At 31.0% G+C, this 20,380-nt stretch overlaps 2 protein-coding genes across 2 annotated transcripts in view; both read left to right on the top strand.

The window, feature by feature from the left end:
- Positions 1–6,604, top strand: part of LOC143918961 (uncharacterized) — a 48,851-nt gene extending 42,247 nt beyond the window's left edge. The window contains exon 2 of the mRNA XM_077441089.1: positions 4,807–6,604. Coding sequence (XP_077297215.1) covers positions 4,809–6,065 — 1,257 coding nt within the window. The 5' untranslated portion in view covers positions 4,807–4,808 and the 3' untranslated portion in view covers positions 6,066–6,604. The remainder of the gene's footprint in view (positions 1–4,806) is intronic.
- Positions 6,605–13,906: 7,302 nt separating this feature from the next.
- LOC143918962 (uncharacterized) lies at positions 13,907–18,109 on the top strand. Its single transcript, XM_077441090.1, has 2 exons — positions 13,907–14,084; positions 16,282–18,109. Exon 2 carries the CDS (start codon positions 16,284–16,286, stop codon positions 17,025–17,027), a length of 744 nt encoding a protein of 247 aa, XP_077297216.1. The 5' UTR covers positions 13,907–14,084; positions 16,282–16,283; the 3' UTR covers positions 17,028–18,109.
- The last annotated feature ends 2,271 nt before the right edge of the window (positions 18,110–20,380 follow it).

Raw genomic sequence — 20,380 nt, 5'->3', positions numbered from 1 at the left:
AATACATATAATAATATGTACATACATATATTTATTCTGTCTTTTTTTTAATTCTTTTTTAAAGATTTAATATAATATATTTCAAACCAGGTCACTTTATGGTTAACTATTTTTATATTCAAACTAAATAACTACATATTTGAAATTAAATTGTCATTTAATTGTATTGTATTTTGAGGCTTTCAACTATACTAATATAGAAGACAGTCAATAATACGCATTTTCATTTATAATTCCATTCACGATTATTTTTCAAACAAATTTTAAGATAAATAAGTGAAATCGCACAAAATATCGTAGCTTCCAGACACATTGCTTTTTAAACATGTCAAATTTAACAAAGTCCATTAAATTTTTGTTCCGCTTGACTCGTTGGCCGATTCAATTATAATACAGAGGGATATTGTTCCTTTTTACTTTATTTTGTTTCCGGCATGTCCTTTTCGTTGTCGACATTTTCTCTTCAAACACAATCGATTTTCCATTTATTTTCATTCCTCATTTGATCTGCGATTTCTTTCCCTTTAATTTGCGTCACGATCAAAGCCGTCAGTGGTTCTTTATTTTTTTTTGTCTGTTTGAACTGTGAATATGTTCCGGGTAAATTTGCCGGTTTTTTTCTGTGCGTGTGTGTCGGTTGTGAGAACATTTGCCAATCGCAAAAAGCGTTTTATCGCACCGTAGCAGAATACAAATTGTCATTGTCTACGAAACGTACGTATCTACTCCTAGTATTATATGTATTTACATTTTGAGCGTACAAATTACTTTATATGTACGTATCTGTGTTTATGTACATATATATGCCCATGAGCGAAGAATCTCACGTGCGTCGTAGAGAACGTATGAAATATTGATTTTGCCGCTTAGGAGAATTTCGCACTTTTATCTGGGAGTTTTTCCGTGTACAATTCAATTCAAGCTATGTTTGATTATGTACCTACGTGCATGCGTATACATATATGTACATACAATGTACATATATATGGAAACATCGAATGTGCTATAAGATGTTGTCACTTTTAAGAATGCCTCGAAATCTTTTTAGATCGATATCAGTCGAGAGAGGTGTCCTAGGTAGGTGTCCAAATATTCGTCGAATTCAGCTATTCGAATATCGAATAGTATGTAAATCAAGAGCTATTCGAATATTAGAAAATTAAAAAAAAAGTAATTACATAAATGCTAAGCATAAATTACATTATATTTATATATGTAATATATTACAATTAATAAAACGTAATTTAAAAACAAAATATTAAGAAAAAACATATAAAACTAAAATAAACACACATAAAATATAAGATAGTTAGTAAAATTTAGAAAATTGCAATTAAAAATAAATTTACAAAATATAATACGGAAAAATCTTAATTTAATTTCAGAAAATGATATTTTATAAATAATAATGCGTTGAATGTTTCTTTGTCGAGTCTATTTCTAATTTTTGTTTTTGTCCACCCTACGTCGAAAATACTCGTTCACACGCTTTGATGTCGGTTTTATTGTGAATTTGGAATAATTCCTATATTTAAGTAAATTACTAATGTTATTACCGTCTTCTTACGTCTTTCATTCATTCTGTTTTCTAAAACTTGTGAAAACTTTTTTTTGTTTGAGACCCTATTTCTTCTAACTTCTTAAATAAAAATTTATAAAACCCTTCTGCTGTTATTAAAGATACACTATTTTTGCTTAATACTTTGATTGCGGTATCAAAATTTCAAAATCTCAATTTCATTCTTGGAAACAGTATTGAAATTATATTCTTTTAGTGCTATGTTTACACTTTCGTAAACTTTAATAAATAGTCTTATCATAGTTGCCATTGAATTCCACAATTCCACATTTTTATATCCAATTATAATTTCAATTTTTTTATTTCTTTTTGTCATTATGATTTCTTGTAAAAATGTATATATTTCGCCGGTGACTTCTTAAATATTCGTATTATTTTTCTAAAATTTCGTAGAGATTATTATCGATCGAAAAGTGATTTTCTTCAAACGTTTCCGTATTTAATGAATAAAAATCCGTTTCTTCAAGTGTAGATATTTCATCTTCCTCATTCACTTCATTTTCATCACAATTATCCCCATTATATATTTAATTTACTTCATAATCGTCGGCTTCTTCGTCATCATTCTTTTCATGTTGATTTTGTGTATTTAGTTTATAAAAAAATATATATACATGAATAATATTCGAATAGTTGATGAAATATTCGAATAACGAATGGCTGAAAAATCAGATGAATAATTCGAATGCTCGAATATTTTATCCGATTGGGATCCCTAGTCCTAGGCGGGTTTAATTGCCGTAAAATTCCATTACGGACACTTTGTATGGAAATAGGTGTAGCGAAAGAGTCGAGACAATAATTTAATCAGAGTAGAATTAGACGACACCGGAAAGTGGTCTGAACGTCGCAAAAGCAAAGTAAAATAATGATTTTACAGTGGTTCTTAAATTTTCATAGTGCACAGCCTCCTCTTCTTAGTATCAATTGTGTCAGTAGACTCCTTTCTGAAAAATATACCTTTTACACACTTTAAAAAATTCAAAAAATTTTAATTTGTCTATAGTTCGAAACAATTTTAGCGGAAAACATTGTATGTCCATACGCACATGTTTGTGAATTTGGTCAGTAAATACTACAAAATGTCCATTCTAAAAAATGAGCTTCGTAAATTCGACTTTAATTTTGAGAAATAAACTGAACTACAGAACTTCAAATAGTTTATTATGATCAAACTGTCAAAATAAATTAATGATAATATAATTATCATAATTTTTTTAGAGCCATTGTGGCACTTCTTTTGTCCATCTTTCCAAATCTTCTAGCTATATTACCCGCTCATTACCATTTCAATTTATTCATTCTTTGCACTATATGAGTATGTACTTCTCGTCCACATATTCCGTTTCCTATCTGTCCTAGTTATCCCAAGCATGCAGATTCCATACTTAAGATATCGTTTTTGTAGGTACGAATTATTTGGCGTTTTGTACAATGTCGCGTGAGCCATTTATCCGTGAGTGCAATATCCGTGATTTGTCGCGTGAGCTATGTATATGTCGTGCGCGTTATGTCGTTGAGTGTTAGGTTCGTGAGCAATTTGTCGCGGAACCGAAAATTTTATATGATTATTGTATTTTCTGGAAAAATTCAAGATTGCATAATTTAAATTTTTTGGCGGAAAATTTGTACAGTTTTGGGAATATCCATTTTATTACAAATATTGGAATTTTGATCAATGTTCTATCAAAATGTCAATGTTGAGGATAAAAAAACATTGCAGATAAAAATGTATTATTTCTTGACGGCCAAATTCATGATAGCACAAAGTTTTTAGATTGAAAATATTTCAACAAACCGAGATGTAATGAAAATCTGATACAGAAAGTAAAGTATTGTTTTATTAAACATCACCGAAAATTGGACAACGTTATTATTAGTTTTGATAAAACTTTGTTGTGTTGGCTATGGAAAAATTGTTATTCTTCAGTGTTGGGACATTTTGTGTTTTAACATAGTAAAAACGTGCTTTGACAGACAAATATTGATTCAAACTTTATATACAAACTAAAATACGTACACAATTGTATCGATACAACGCAAAATTCAATTAACATTCGCCGAAAACTTTTCCGCTTCAGATTGCGTTCCGAAAAATTTATAATACGATTTTGTCAGAGCTACGGCTTCTTAAATCCGCAAGGTCGGTCACGTTTCGACCATTTGATTATTCTCGTAATATTTACATACATACATAATTAAAAAAATATTTATTTTCCTTGGATTTTCTTTTTCACTCGGCAAAATCCGCGATTTACATAAGCACATATGAAATAAATTGAGTTGAAAAAGGCAGGGTTGCGTTCAAATATTGTACATGTTTCCTTTGCGTGACAGTCGTGGCACGCGACGTGACAGGATCTCTAGTATTTCGTCTAAGCCCTTTCACGTATCCCGCGGTCCTTACTCTGGAAACCCTCTCATATCCTAGAATGAAATAAACAATATTCTCGTCGAATCGAGTTTATGGCCGTAATTCCGTTATACTTTCGGGAGCGCAGAATGAAATTGAAATTCGCCCCAAACGAAGCCATTATCATCACTTTGAAGCGCTCGTTCATAATCGCTATTTTCCCAAAATGAACAATTTAATTTCACCGCCAACTACGTGAGAATAAATTAGCACTTATGAATAAGGCCTCAAAAAGATTAAAAAAATAAACAAAATAAATTGTTTATTTATTATATTATGAAGGAACACTTTTGAAAAAAAATTATTGTATACATCTGTTTCTTTATGAAAAATACCTTGATTATCAAAAATTTGTGATTGATATGTGTGTGAAACAACAGTCGTAAACGAACAGCCGTGAAGGAACCGTCCGTGAACGAAGTGTCGGTGAGCCAGATTCGGTGAAAAAAGTATTTGTGAACGAACTGTCGGCGACCGAACGGTCGTGAGCAAGTTGTCGGTGAACGAAATTTTCGTTAACGACTTGTCGTGATACTGTGGCGGATGCCATATAATTGGCATCCCACCCCCCTCCTCTCCAAATTTATTTTTAATTGTTTAGTATTTAAGTACAAGTATGTGTCACTTTGGGGCAGCCCGTCATGGCACCTATGGTAAAAATGAAATAGTGTATGCTAAAAAATTATCGTAATTTTTTTTTTAAAGTTTCAATAATCATTTCAGAACTTTTTTTACAATTGATAAAATCATGATTTTACATAATGTTGAAAATATTATTGCATATCACTAACGATTTCTTTCCATTTTGTTTCAGACATGTCTAAGTCAATGTCGTTAATTTTATTGACGATTCTAGTCTCTAGTTCGATCCATCTCGCGGATGCCTACACGACACACTCACGAGAAGAAGTCGAAGACCGTCCCGAGCAAGTACCACAGTGGCACAATCATCGACAGCATCATGCCAGCAGTAGACACGCCGTCAAACACCAAGATCAGTTGGAAGACAACGCCGAAGAAGCCCCACATGATCCGACCAAATTGCGCATATTGAAACGAAGACATGTAAGGAGAGGCCAAAATTTACCAGTCACCGAAGACGACGTCGTCAGGAACATTTTCGGCAGTCCTCAGCAGCAGGCATGGATGCAGAACCAGGGACCGAGACCATCGGAAATTAGCAAACGCCAGGCCAACTATCAACCTAACCAACCGATCTCTTCTCCGATATTTCATCAGGCGAACAACGTACCTGGATCCCAGATAAGCAACCACATTTACCCCAATTCTGGATATAATAATGGTGGTTATGGCGGTTATAGCGGTTATAGCGGTTATGGCGCTTATGGTGCTTATGGCGCTTTTGGTTCTTTCGGCCTACCATTGGGCATTGGGTTCATTCCCATATATGTGCAAGTTCCTTGTAATCAAAATTTACAACCCGACTACTTGCCGCCAAATCCCCAACGACCAGATTCTAACGGTACGGTCCCAAATCAATTCCCCAACCGTATTGGTGAAGATGAGGATGACCCACCAAGCTGGGGTGCTGTTGATAACAATGGCATAGATACACCTGAAAGACCTACAAACGGCGTCCCTACTCTACAGGTAGACTTTGACAGAGACTATTTCAACACAGCTACTGGTATATCTCTGCAACCTGTAGCACCTTTGAGACCTAACTCCAGACCACCACCATCTATTTTTCACGGAACTAATGCGAAACCTGAAGAAACACCTGTCGGATCACCTGGAAACCAGAGACCTTCACAATCAAGACCTCAAGCACAAATACCTCAAGCACAAAGACCTCAAGCACCAAGACCCCAACAAAGACCGAACCGACCACCACCGCCTACTCAAAACGCAAACCAACCAGGAAGAGATACCACAAATCCACTAAATTGCGCTTACGCTGTTGTTTCGTGTTGCAACAATTCCAACGTCAGATCTCGCAGCGAGTGCTTCACTCTGAGAGGTTGTCCCGGACCGTTCTTTGACAACCCCTGTACTTCCGAATTGGCCAAGGCGGCTTCTGATTTTGTCATTCGTTTCCCTACCGGTCAATAATATGGGGTTGATTTGAAAGTACTATGTAGGTGCTTAAATGTGTTTAAAAACTTATGTTCCTTTTATTTCTTAAAAGCCTTGTATTTCGATATTATATGATTGTACATATAATACTGAAAATATAAACAAGTCATGCTACATGTAAAGTTTTCAAACGTGTCATACTTCTAAATCGTGCTGCGTTTGTGATGATTCTAAATAAGTTGAGAGAATATAGTATTTATGGTATTAGTTTTTAATCGTAAGCTGCTAAAAGATCTGTTTCGATTAAGATTGTCGATTTTAGGTTTTGATTTTTTTGAATGCTTGTCTTTATCTGCTTTTTTGTATGTTGTTTGAAACAACTTCGAATTGATTCACGGTGTTCACGACGCATTGGATCGTAGGCGAAGTCTGTTTATTTGACTTAAACTACATATGATGTTTCAATTTAATATGTATATATTTTTTATAATTATATTTTAAATTACACGTGTGTATGTGTGTGTGTGTGTAATAATTGTATTAAAAATATTAATAAATATTTATTTTTTAATGTTTTTGTTCTGTTTTTATGCATTTTCACTGTTCCAATTAATCCTAATCCTATTATTTTTCATAATAAACGACAATAAAATGTATCATAATAAAATATTCCAAATCCAAAAAGTACTATAATATAAAATATCTGCATTCAATCTATTTCACTACATTTAAAAAGAAAAAAATATTCACATAAAATTATATTTTCATTGAGACATGGCATTGGATCACAGCCATAACAGATAAATACAAAATCTCCTATATAGGCGATTCAATATTGAAGACATTTTTTACATTATTTATATTCAAGATTTACAGCTGTTAGCTTCATCACTGCTGGATGAAGAACTTTCCAACATGCCTCCATTCGTTATTGTTTTGTGCAACTCTCATCCGTATCTTGTTAAACTATAACTGGTAAATTATAGTTTAACAAGCGCAATTATACTGAGAACAATGTGCCCCAGTTGTAATATAACAGTTGAGTTTTGACAGATCTGCTGTTTTTACGAATGCTTTAGAATTCAATAATGCATTAATATTTTCTAGGTATTACGAAGAAAGGTAATGATTAGCTTATTACGATAACTCTAAGAATGTGTTCAAAACAAATATGTGTCTTTCCAACCCAATTTACCAGTTGAGTGACGTTTTCACGAAAACCTAACCTATCCATCTAATCTGGTACCAACTTTTAATTGAATTATATTTTCAGTTGCTATATATTTTGACCAGTTGGAATGCAATTCGCCATATGAATCAACTTAAAATATAAAGCTCCAGAATTATTGATTTCCCAAAGGTTCGATCGTATATAAAAATTGCTTTGAGAGGCCTCACAAGAAAAATTGCCTAAGCTATTTTAATATAATACCCTGCACATGAAGATTGTAGAATGAGCAATGGGGCTACGCAGATAAGTCGCCAGTAATATATATGTATATAAATACTTATCAAGTGGTTCGAGCCATTCAACTAAACCATTCAACCATTCAGTTGAGATGAACACACGTTGGTGTCTCATCGTTTTGCGGTGTATAAACAAGAAGTGATACATTTGTTGAAAACGAACGGTTGTCCCGGACCGATCTTTGACAACCCCTGTACTTCCGAATTGGCCAAGGTGGTTTCTGATTTTGTCATTCGTTTACCTACCGGTCAATAATATGGGGATGATTTGTGTACTAGGTGCTTAAATGTGTTTAAAAACTTATGTTCCTTTTATTACCTTCTCATATTATTTTTACGGCTTCCCCATGATACCGAACGTCTTTTCCAACTCAATATTTTTCCAAATTCAAAAAGTCTTTTTATCTACATTAAAAAAAAAAAATTTGCTGATTTTATTTTTTATTTTTACTTAAAATCACTATCTCTATGGTACACAATAAATATCAAGAAGCTGAAAATAATTTAAAAGGTCAAAATAAAATAATGAAAAAATAATGAAATATTGTTTTTAAAAAAAATACTACTTCCGGATTACAAATTCTGACCAAAACGTTACCAAATCTAAGTTAGTACATAAAGAATATAAATATAAATTTTCAGCTTAATACGTTCAGGGGTGTGGTCAGGATCCAGGCGACAACATTTTTGACCTTCCTTCCGGATGCTTCCGGAAGGGAAATATCCCACTTCCGGTTTATTAAATTTAGTGATTTTTTTTTATTTTAATCACATTGATACATGAATTATACTTGAATTTTTTCGTGAAGACCACACATGTTTAAGGGGTCGAAAAAAATAGTGGAAGACAAATCGAACAAGAGTAAACTGCCACTTCCGGTCGACGGACGCTTACCAAATTTTATACATAACTTGGTATTGAGCTTAAACTGATCGATATGAAATTTCAGTTCGATAAATCAAAAGGCTTTTGAGAAAAACATAAAAAACCTCGATTCTCTAGAGTAAAAGTACTACTTCCGGTTCAGATAAAAATATTTAAAAAATATAAAATTATAAAAATTATTATTTCTAGTACATGTAAAAAAAAATCAGTCCGATTCAGTTAGTACTTTGGGAGGAAATCGAATTCAAAAACTTAAAAATTAAAAAAAAGAGGACACCTATAAGGAGAGGTACCATTTCCGGTCAATTTAAAAATTTGAAAAAAATTTACGTAGTGTCAATAAGAATTTCAGTAACCGATACAAAGTTTCAGTTCGATAGGACTAACGGTGTTGAAAAAAATCCCCAAAGTACACAGACACACACACAGACACACACACAGACACACACACAGACACACACACACACATTTTTTCTAGATCATGAAAACGTGATCAGTAATCGATTCTGAGTTCGAATCAGTCAAAATCTCGAGTTCGAATTTTCGCATGATCACAAAACTTCATCTATTGTTACTACGTACATAGATAAAGTAAAAAAAATCGGGTGTGACCAACCCATGACTTTATCTATGTATTTGAGGAATATAAAAAGGTAACAAAACAAAATTCGATATTGAACTGTACAGACAGATTATGAAATACTAATAACTATGACAGCATTTTCGATACAAATTGAGCGCAAATGTATGGAAACTTGCACAAGACAAAAGTTCTACTTCCGGTTATCAGATTTTGTTCAAATTTTTTTTATTACTTAAAATTACTATCAGTATTATACTCATTAAATATCAAGAAAATAAAAATAATTTAAAAGGTCAAAATAAAATAATGAAAAATTGTTTTTAAAAAAAATACTACTTCCGGTTTACGAATTCTGACCAAAACCTTATCAGTTCTAAGTTAGTACATAAAGGATAGAAATATAAATTTTCAGCTTAATACATTGAGGGGTGTGTACAGAGTAGTGGGCACAACATTTTCGACCTTTCTAAGAGAAAATAATCCCACTTCCGGTTTATAAAATTTAATATTTTTTTTTATTTTCATCACATTGATACAAAAATTATACTCGATTTTTTTTGTGACGAACACACATGTTTAAGGGGTCGAAAAAAATAGTGGAAGAAAAATCTTAAAAAAAGAGTAAACTGCCACTTCCGGTTGACGGATGCATACTAAATTTTATAAATAACTTGGTATTAAGTTTAAACTTCTAGATATGAAATTTCATTTCAATAAACCAAAAGGTTTCTGAGAAAAACATAAAAAACCTCGATTCTCTAGAGTAAAAGTACTACTTCCGGTTCAGATAGAAAATATTTAAAATTTTAAGGTTATAAAAATTATTACTTCTATCATATTTAAAAATAATTCAGTCCGATTCAGGTAGTGGTTTGGGAGATAATTGAATTCAAAAACTTAAAAAAAGAGGACACCTATAAGGGGAGGTACCATTTCCTGTCCACTTAAAAATTTGAAAAAAATTTACGTCGTGTCGATAAGAATTTCAGTAACCGATACTAAGTTTAAGTTCGATAGGACTAACGGTGTTAAAAATATCCCCAAAATACACACACACACACATTTTTTCTAGATCATGAAAACGTGATCAGTGATCGATTTTGAGTTCAAAATCTCGAGTTAGAATTTTAGCATGATCACAAAACTTCATCTATTGGTACTACGTACATAGATAAAGTAAAAATATCAGATTAAATTGTATTTTCACTGTGCCATAACATTGGTTTATAACCTTTTTAGAGAAATGGTCCCAAATTTGTAGAATTTTACTATCTGATGATGTATTAACTATTATTTTTCAAAGAAAAAGATTACAAAGTAGTTTCCGAAGCCATCCGTTGAAATCAACCGGCACAAACACTAGTACTGATATAATGTTGAAAATAAAGGTTTTGAAATGGTACCTCAACCCGTCATTTGTAACTAGAAGAGTGGAAGATAGATGAACAAAGGAAGTGCTCGAACGGTACCCGAGAGAGTGTAAAATGGTGCAAGGAAGTAAAATGATGAAGGAAGGAATTCCATGTAAGGAGATGGGTGGATGAAATTAGCAAAATGTGTGGGATGAGAGTTGTCCAAAGCAAAGACAAAATGAAAACATGTTGTAGAGGCCATCATCCAGCAAAGCTACAAATGGCGAAAAGCTACAGATTATGATTATGATAATACAATGTTTTTACCTTGATTGAATTAACCTTTTGCCGCACTACTAAAAGCATTCCACAACAATCTATGGAGCTTTAGAACGAATTGTGTGAAAAATATTATCGACAAGATATAAAGCTTAATTAATGAATAATCAATCGTCAATATAACATCTGAATTGTTGCCAATAACCTCACCCACATGAGAGACAGTCATGGTCAGGGGCAGGAGTTTACGTAATATGTAAGTAGGACAGAGCATCTAGAAATATACATACGTATGTGAAATATGTACGTGTACACTCCCATGAACATATGTAAAACACTGACGTCAGTAGGCGTCATTCATTCAATAATAATTCATTCATACTAGTCATTTGAGTAGTATTTTCGCTTTATCAATCGTTTCGAAGCATTTACATCGTAGTATTTCATAATCATAGTTAAAGTTCATATATTTTTCAATACTATAAGTATACATATTATATTTAGAGTATGTACTTAAAATAAATATTATTTACAATAATCGGGTTTCATTACACATAACATTATAAGAATGGGGTGTCAAAATACGTCTGGATTTACAGCGAATGAAAGAATTGCAGTTGTCATAAATTTAAAAATAGATTTGATTCATATTCCAGGGTTTCTGAACCAGTGATCCGTGAATCAAGTTATTAATATTTATTATGTATTGTTATGTGGTACGATCTTACAACCTATGTATATACTTATGTATAATACCCTTTAACCTTAAGTTTGAACATCCGTTTCATTTTTAACTACTTATGATGTTATCTCTTAAAGTTATCCTTCTTTATTTATGAGACTTTCAATATATTTATTGCTTCCAAACTGTACAATCAACTATTCTGTTCAATCCTATCTACTTAACTTTTATCTATTATAATTTATACGAGTTTCTAACATGATTGTTATATAAGACGACACAGTTAATGACCTGTTGAAATCCAAAGTATTACTTTTAATCATCTTTATTGCTATAGCTGCATTTTGTCTCACGACACGTGTAAACACTCAAATATTATTATCACTATTTATCTCTATGATAAATGTGTATCTACTCAATAATGTCTCGATACTCTCAAAGGATACATAAATCAAATATTAAAACTGTCTTACACACGGATGTTGTTCTGTATCTTAATCACTTTGTTATTTACCAAAATTCTGGGATTGGTAAAAACTTCATCATTCTTTTGTGTATAAATGCTCATGTTAGATCTATTGAACCTCACTTGCGATCAAACAGTCTTACAAGGCACTTGTGATTAAACTGCCTAACTAACACTTCGAGACTAGTAACTTGTAATACAAACTTGTACATTAATCTCGTTTATATTTACTTCTAATTAAAGAATATAATCATTTGACAAAATCTGTGACTATAATATTCTACACCATCTCCTACTTGTCCCCGTAACAGTATTCTAAAAATGCTCGAACGTCTTCACTGAAACACTACTTCATCAAAACTTTGGGTTTTTATTACATATGTACATATATTTTTTTACCTTTGAACATTAGCGTACCTCCATTGATGTTAAATTACTTCTATATAATGTTTTATTAAAAATAACTAAGCAGTTGCCTAGTTCACCCCCCCTCCCCCCCTGAGTTCACATTTTTTGTCGTTTGGCTCCGTTTTTGTGACTATAGCACCGATGAGTAGTCATCCATCCGTAAGTAATGACACATTTGAACTAAATATGACAAATTACGAACCAACTGTTTAAATAAATTGATCATTTTACCAATCAATAAATGTATACATTACACATACTCTCTATATCCCATCTATTTATACGAATTACGCAAAAAATACCTTTTTCAGACGGTCCTGTTTACATTATAATAAAGTTTTGAATGAACTTGATATATTTTCCCGTACATTGGCTATTTTCAGGAAAAGATTAGGTGATTTTTTGTTTCGCATTAGTTTCATAGTTTGATTAGTTATTTTATGTATATAGTTTTATTTCGACTTTCATTTATGTTTTTATGTTTTTGTTTTGAAAAGCAACATATTTTAATTAGTTATTAAGTATATGCATAGTTTTAATTTCGATTGCCATTTATGTTTTTTGCGTCTATATTTATAAGATTGTAAAAATTTATAGTCTGTTTGTTTATGTATATTTATTAAACAATTGTATGTGACTGTTCTTACCTAAATAAATAAATAAAAATAGTATATAATAACTGATTGTTTATTACTGTCTGATTCTACCTGAATGCACTTTTCGTTTATTTAAAACAACTGACCAAAAATATTTAAAGATTAGACTCAGTAATTAAAAATCACTATCTGAGCCGTTATATTTGAAAGTACCGTTAGTCCAATTTTCAGTTCCAAAAACACCATTTGTGTTTGACTTAATTCACAAATTGCTATCACAACTTTTAATTCGATATGTCCAGAATCTTGAAAAAGAAAAATAAACTAATTACAGGCCATCAATATTAAATATTATAAAAATAAAAACATTAAATTTAATGTTTTGCAAGATATTTACTCGAAATGAAGAAAAGTAGACGTGTGCCACTTTCAATTATAACGGCTCATATGTAAAATATTAAATTTGAAAAACATATTTTTAATCCCAGTATATATACATACTCTGGGTACATACTGGGTACGTATAGGTACATACTGTAATCTGTAATCTGTAGGTGTATAATATTCTAAAAAATAAATAAATATAAAGTTGAAATAATAATAGGTTTAAACAAATGATAATAATAATAGATACGCTTGTAAAAAGATATGTACTTTGGAAAAATAAATGTTTCCAAATTTTGATTAAAACTACCACAATATTGTTTTTGAAATATGTTATAAAACGTAAATGAATTTACCCAAAATCAATCAAAAGTTGAAACGTGCCTAACACCTAGACCGCTTGATTCGTCCTGGAACGCTGGAGAAAAGTGTGGAAAATATAACGTCTGAACTCTAATCTAAAGCACAGTTGATTTTTCACAGAATCTGCTGACGTCTATGTATATGTATACATAGGTATAATCTGAATGATAATATTGTAAAATGATGTCCATTTTCCAAAGAATTGTGAACATATGTATTATGATGAAAACGTAAAATACCTGAAAGTACATAATATACATACATAAATATTGATGAGCGTCTGAAATTTTGCAATTTTGACTCATGAATATTTTCAGAAAATGCAGACAATAATATAGCCATAAAAAATGTGCCCCACTGCTTGGTTTCTCCTTCCACGGACTCTGCTCGAAAGACCTATTATAATAATCTGATTTGCTCCAACATATCGGTCAGTTGCAAACGAACTGACTAACGTGACTATTGCCTTTTGTGTTGCATCGCATTTCATATACACAAAGAGATACCACAGTAAAACCATAAGGTTAGGGACAGCTAATTATCAGTGCCAGAATACATTATTGTGACATAAACAAATATACATACATATGTGAGTATCACTTTTACCTTCAATATTTTGACATGTTCAATTTTTGTTTGATTGTATTGATGTGAAACGTTTCAATGTTATTCATTTCAATGGTATGCATTGTGATTATACAGTACTATATGCATATATAATATATATACATGTTTTATAATACATATGTACGTACATATATCTATTGTGTAATGAGTGAACAAAAACTTTCCCTTGTTGTATTTTTGAATGCTCTTCGCTGTATTGAAATTTTTTGTATCAGTTTTCAACTAAATTCAAATGTAATTATTAATATATATATATATATATATATATATATATATATATATATATATATATATATATATATATATATATATATATATAAATATATAAATATATATATAAATATATATATATATATATATATATATATATATATATATATATATATATATATATATATATATATATATATACTTATAATAGTGTGTCTCCCTTTAATATATTTTTTAATATTGTAAAAAGTGCATGTGCCGTAGTAAAAGTCAATTAAACTTAAAATTCTTCTTAAAGATATAGCAAAAATAATTTATAAATTACATACATACGTATTATATAATATGAATACCGGAAATAAAAAGTGCTAAGAAATTCAAAATCGATTTTATGTCCGAAATATGTTTTACATATGTACATACATACATACATACATATGTATATATGCCAGCGACAATGTTTTGAAATATGGTCCTCTGAAATGAAAGTCGCCAAAATCGTTTTTTAATAGTGTATATCAAAAGCAAGTTTGTATTGCTCATACAATCGTTGTACAAAAACCGTTGTATCTCAAAATTTCAGCAATGACAATTGGACAATTTTTTTTATTTCCGGAATTAAATATATATCTCAATCATAATAGGAAGTGATTACTTGCTAACACTAATACAGTTATTCTTCTTCTGATGAAACAAGCATAAAAATGTAATGTTTTTAGCACAGTGAGATTCACTTGATTTAATTGAATAGTCATTTAATAATTGAGTTAATTTGGTTGAAAATTGCTACGAAATATGCAGTGCAGCTGATTTTTTTTAATTTTGAAAGATCTTTTCATTATAAAAAATATCACAATAAAGCGATTGCAATATATGTGACCGTATTTAAATCTTACATAGCTGAAATCAAAATTTATAATATTTGGTGCAAAAATGTTCAGGTGCTCATTCATTTAGCGTTAAAAATTCGCTAATCTGTGTATAATATAATAATATGTACTTAAAATTAAACGAATTCGTATCATTTTGAAATTTTAAAAATTATATAATGATAATTATATAAATATATTGTTAGAGCAAATTTGACAAATCAACTACTTTTTTTGCTACATCTTTGGAAACTTAATATTTCCACTTTTGTAATGACGCATTTCGAAATATGCTTGCTCTTGCATTCCACGATTATTTTCTGTATCTTTTGGGACGTCGGTATAAAATGCGCAGCCGACAAATTAACCTTTCGAGATAGCCGAATGAAAAAGGTCAAATAGAACAATATTTTCTACCACAGAACATTCGTGTTAGATAAAGTTAAGATAAATACATACGGTTTATTTTTAAGCGATTATAAATTCGTATAGATGGCATACATCTGTTGCCAAATGCTTTATCCACATCACAAACTATTGTATCTGTGAATATAATAATGTCCATGAGTATTTCATCGTGTGAGCGTTACGTCGTGCGCGTTGTGACGTTGAGCGTTAGTTCCGTGAACGTTTAGTCGTGACACCATCATTGACAAATATATGCGAAAAATCGCTCACGTGACATTACACTCACGGGACAAAACATAGGGATAGAGTTAACTATAAAAATATATATGTAATTAGATTTCTCTGGGTGAAAATCCTTACGAAATGCTCACCTACGAGAGATTGACGTAGCTATGCGTCATTCTTCAAACACATATATAAGTTCAAATAATTCTCGTATTATAATCTCAATGCGTTAAATATGTTAATATACGTTTAATAAAGCTTTAATGTATTATGTCCATAACCAATTTATTCTTCTGATAAGAGTCGTGTTTGACACAATTACTCGCGCTATAATTGTGTACGGCTCATTATTTCAGCGTGTTTGCTAAGGATAAAACATCTAAAGCTATAAAAATAACGATATTTATAATGTTATTTTTTACTGATGATCATTTTGTATTGTTTCAGAAATGTCTTCGAAATCTAAATTGTTAATTTTATTTGTTGTTCTGGTGTCGGGTTGGATCAGATCGGGCCAAACCGAAGTTCAGCCATTGCCAAGATGGCTTCGACCAAATCATCTCGCAAACTTTGGAAGACCGGAAGGTTATGTCCAAGAAGTACCAAATGATGAAACTGGATTACACACGTTGAAGCGCAGACAGGCGAATAATAACCAGATTAAAGGCCCACCAACGTACAATTGGGTGCGGAAGGGTTATTATTTTCCGATTTCTGTAGGTTTGAGTCCACGATGGGTGGTGTTGACGAAAACTGAAAAACCTCAGGTATCTTTCGACAAACCGCGTATCGGTGGTGTGGACGATTATCCCGAAGAGCAAATCTGGGGTGTTGAAGATGCAAAGTCACCTAATAACAATATTCCTGTTTTGAAGGTTGATTTCGATAAGGAATATTTCAATACACTTACTGGTATATCGTTGGAGCCAGTGAAACCTTTGAGGCCTAACTCCAAACCCCCACCGACCATTTTCCACGGTTCAAATGCAAAACCTGAAAATTCTGACGAAATCCCACCTATGGTATATCCCGAACAAAGTCCGAAAGCATCAGAAAATTCGTCTTGCGATAGTGCAAAAATCTTCTGTTGCAACAGAGGTCTCAATATTCGAGACCTCGACCGGTGCTACACACAAAAGGGTTGTCCAGGACCGTTCATGGAAAACCCATGTTTAAAAAATGGAACCAAGTAAATGTCGGATCTCGTTGAACGTCCATGTTCTTAGAACAGAAAATATTGATATGTGCGTTTACTGGTAATTGGATTAGTTAATCGAATTTAATTTAAAATGTTGATTTCGATGGATACCATACTTTTTCTCATTAATCCAAGCCATAAAACAACAAAAGATATCCAATTGAAAAAAAATCCCAATAGTATTCAATATTTAAAGGTTAATTTTTTCCGAATCAAATAATATTTAAAAAAAATGGTATTATTTTATATATGTATGTATATGTAAGATTTCATTAAAACCAGCATCAACAATTAAAATAGTATTAGTATTATAAATACAATTCGAAATTTTGTACTATATGAGCCACTATATTTGAAAGTGACGGAAGTCCAATTTTCAGTATCAAAAACACTATTTCAGTTTTACTTAATTCCAAATTCTTATCGCTACTTTTAATTACATTTAATGTTTTGCGAGATATTTCCCGAAATGGAGGAAAGTGGACCTACGACATTTACAACTACATATAACGGCGCATAAATACATATGTGCGTATATTGTATGTATGTACGTACATATTTTCTATGTCATATTTAGTAATATTAAAAAGTGAGGCTAGTCCTATTTAGTCCTATTCTAAAAAATGATGATGCATCATTGGCAACTCTGATATTTATTGTTTAAAACGTATGTTCCTTTAATATACATATATATTTATTATAATATTGTATGTAGGTTTGTACAAATGTATGTATGTATATATGTAGGTTAAAAAATTCAAAACCTATTTTCAATAATCTACAATATAAAGATCTGTTTTTTTTTATAAAGATAAGTATAATATAGAATTTTGCTTATTGTTATACTACATATATGTATGTATGTTTATTTCTTAATAATGTTAAGCGATATATTATATTTGAGTGTTTATAATTTAGTTGCAAGATGTGATTTGATTTAATTTATTGTTTATAATTATTTATTTATGTTGTATACATACTAGTTGTGTGATATCATTTGAATAATTTTATTACATTTGTTGAAGTGCTATGTGAAACAAATAAAATAATGTAAAATGAATAAACGATTATAACATAAAAACATTTTGAAATGTATCCTTAATATTTTCTAAATCTACAAACTACATTGTACACACATACACACATATAAAACATAAACATATGTATAAATTACACACATATGTATAAATTACATAAAACATACATACATACATACACACATTAAAATGATGGCCCTCACCTTAGAAGGAATTTTCAAAAATTGATTTTAGTATGTTAAGTATCTTAATTATAAAAACTATTATTAACTAATTTATAATAATTAAAGGGGGAATATATAAATCTTGAATCTAATATATAATTTCGAAATAGACTTTCTATATATGAATGCATATACATATGTATGTATGTATCTATGCATATATGTATGTTACATTGGTTGGTTGGTTTGAAACAACACATTCGATTTTTTTTTCGATTCATAGGCGCCGATTCGATTTTTTTTTCGATTCAAAGGATTCGAAGGCCCCGGAGGCGAAGTGCCCGGAGGCGAAGGCACAGGGGGCGAAGGCGCCGAGGGTGAAGGCGCCTTCACGCTGGGGGCGAAGGCCCCGGAGGGTGCCGGTGGGGGGGGGCGCCAGATTCTGGTATACATATAATTTCGAAAGAGACAGTATATATTTACGCACTTTTTAATCTTTAAATCATTTTGTGGCAGACAATTAAAAGTTAAATACTGGTTGAGCCATAGTGACGACTTGGAGCTAATCTGTAAAGTCAGTATGGCAAATTTGTAAATAAATTAATAAATGTTTGTTTGTTCGTGACAGTCAATTTAATAAAAAAAAACAAATGAATATTCAAATAAATTTATATAAAATAAAACTATTCAAATAAATATGTATAATAAAATGTTTACTATTAGATTGGCCATGTTTAAGCAGTTTACATATATCACAAATACCGAGCGAAGCCGGGTAGAAACACTAGTGTACTATAATTTAGATAGTATTCATTTGGTACATGGAAATTTAATGTGAATATTATACACTTTAAATTGGATAGTTTGCAATATTGAAAATTGAATTGAATGAAGATATATTTAAAGAAATGTGGTACACAATTTACGATTTAAAACTTATTATTTTAGTTTAAATCAAAAAGAACAATTTTTAATAATATGCGTACTACAAGTATTTAAACAAATTAATTAGGAAATTGTGGACAATTTAAGACTTTTTGATTTTATTAGTGACAGTCATGATTAAAAATTAGACAACTTAAAAATGATTTTTTTGAAAATTCAACTAATTTTTCGGCTAATCTCTAAATACAAAAACGGTCAGCGGCCTAATAAACAAAATTATCCAGTAAGTATATATATTCAAAATTGGTCTTATGTATATATGTATGTACATATGTACATGTTTCTAAATTTTTGTTATAAAGTTTCATAAATTTAATTGTTTTGGGATTGGAAAGATAAAAATACCATGTAATGGTCTTAACTTACACCATGTAAGAAAAATGTTCAATGCATAAACGTCAGGAATGCGCGCGAATACTGATTGTAACACTTGAGACATCTGTTGACATATAGTGGTAGCGTCGCAGCGAAGCGAATAATTGGTTTTTCAGCGGGAAACTTGAGCCTAACTAGTGAACTAGTACCTATTATTAACTAACCACAACCATACTGTCCAATGGATACAAACCATTTACAATACGAATAAATACATTTTTATATATTATTGACAAATTATTAAATTTACTGACCGTGTAAGGTAATTAGTTACTGACCATTTATGTAAATACAGACCTTAAATAAACATGTTAAGAATTTAAAAATTATAAAATCATCCCTTTCTGAATTATAATTGTTTGGTAAATTGAAGAAGATTACAAATCTTTAGTATTAAACAGGGGCGGATCCATTGGAACTGCGGAACTGCAGCACCCCAACGTCCCCAACCAAAAATAAGAGTATACTTCAAGATATATTTAAAATCGATCCTAATATGATTTTTATGTGTACAATTATTGAAAGATTGAAATATTAAGAGGGCTGTACACCCGAAACCTTAATTTTGTTACCGTTCCTTTATTCGATATATATATATTGAGTGTATGTACATATATATTGAGTGAATGCGACAATATATATAAATATATATATTGAGTGAATGCGACAGTTGCGCTTCGACTAGATAAAACGTATTTTAAATTGACAAAATCGAGGTTTCGTATTCTCCTATTTTCTCCTCCAAAGCTGGACCAATTTTTAAAAAAATTTCATCATCGGTATGAGAAAGATACTTTCTGTGCATCTATCGGCGTATTTTTTTTTTA

This window comes from Arctopsyche grandis, chromosome 11, assembly GCF_051622035.1.
Source record: "Arctopsyche grandis isolate Sample6627 chromosome 11, ASM5162203v2, whole genome shotgun sequence".
In the NCBI taxonomy this organism is placed as follows: domain Eukaryota; kingdom Metazoa; phylum Arthropoda; class Insecta; order Trichoptera; family Hydropsychidae; genus Arctopsyche; species Arctopsyche grandis.
Note: the sequence above shows the minus strand (reverse complement) of the source record. Positions and strands in the feature narration are given on the sequence as shown.

What these genes read in the sequence shown, in the direction of transcription:
- LOC143918962 (XM_077441090.1), top strand. Translation starts at nt 16,284, where the DNA reads ATGTCTTCGAAATCTAAATTGTTAATTTTATTTGTTGTTCTGGTGTCG.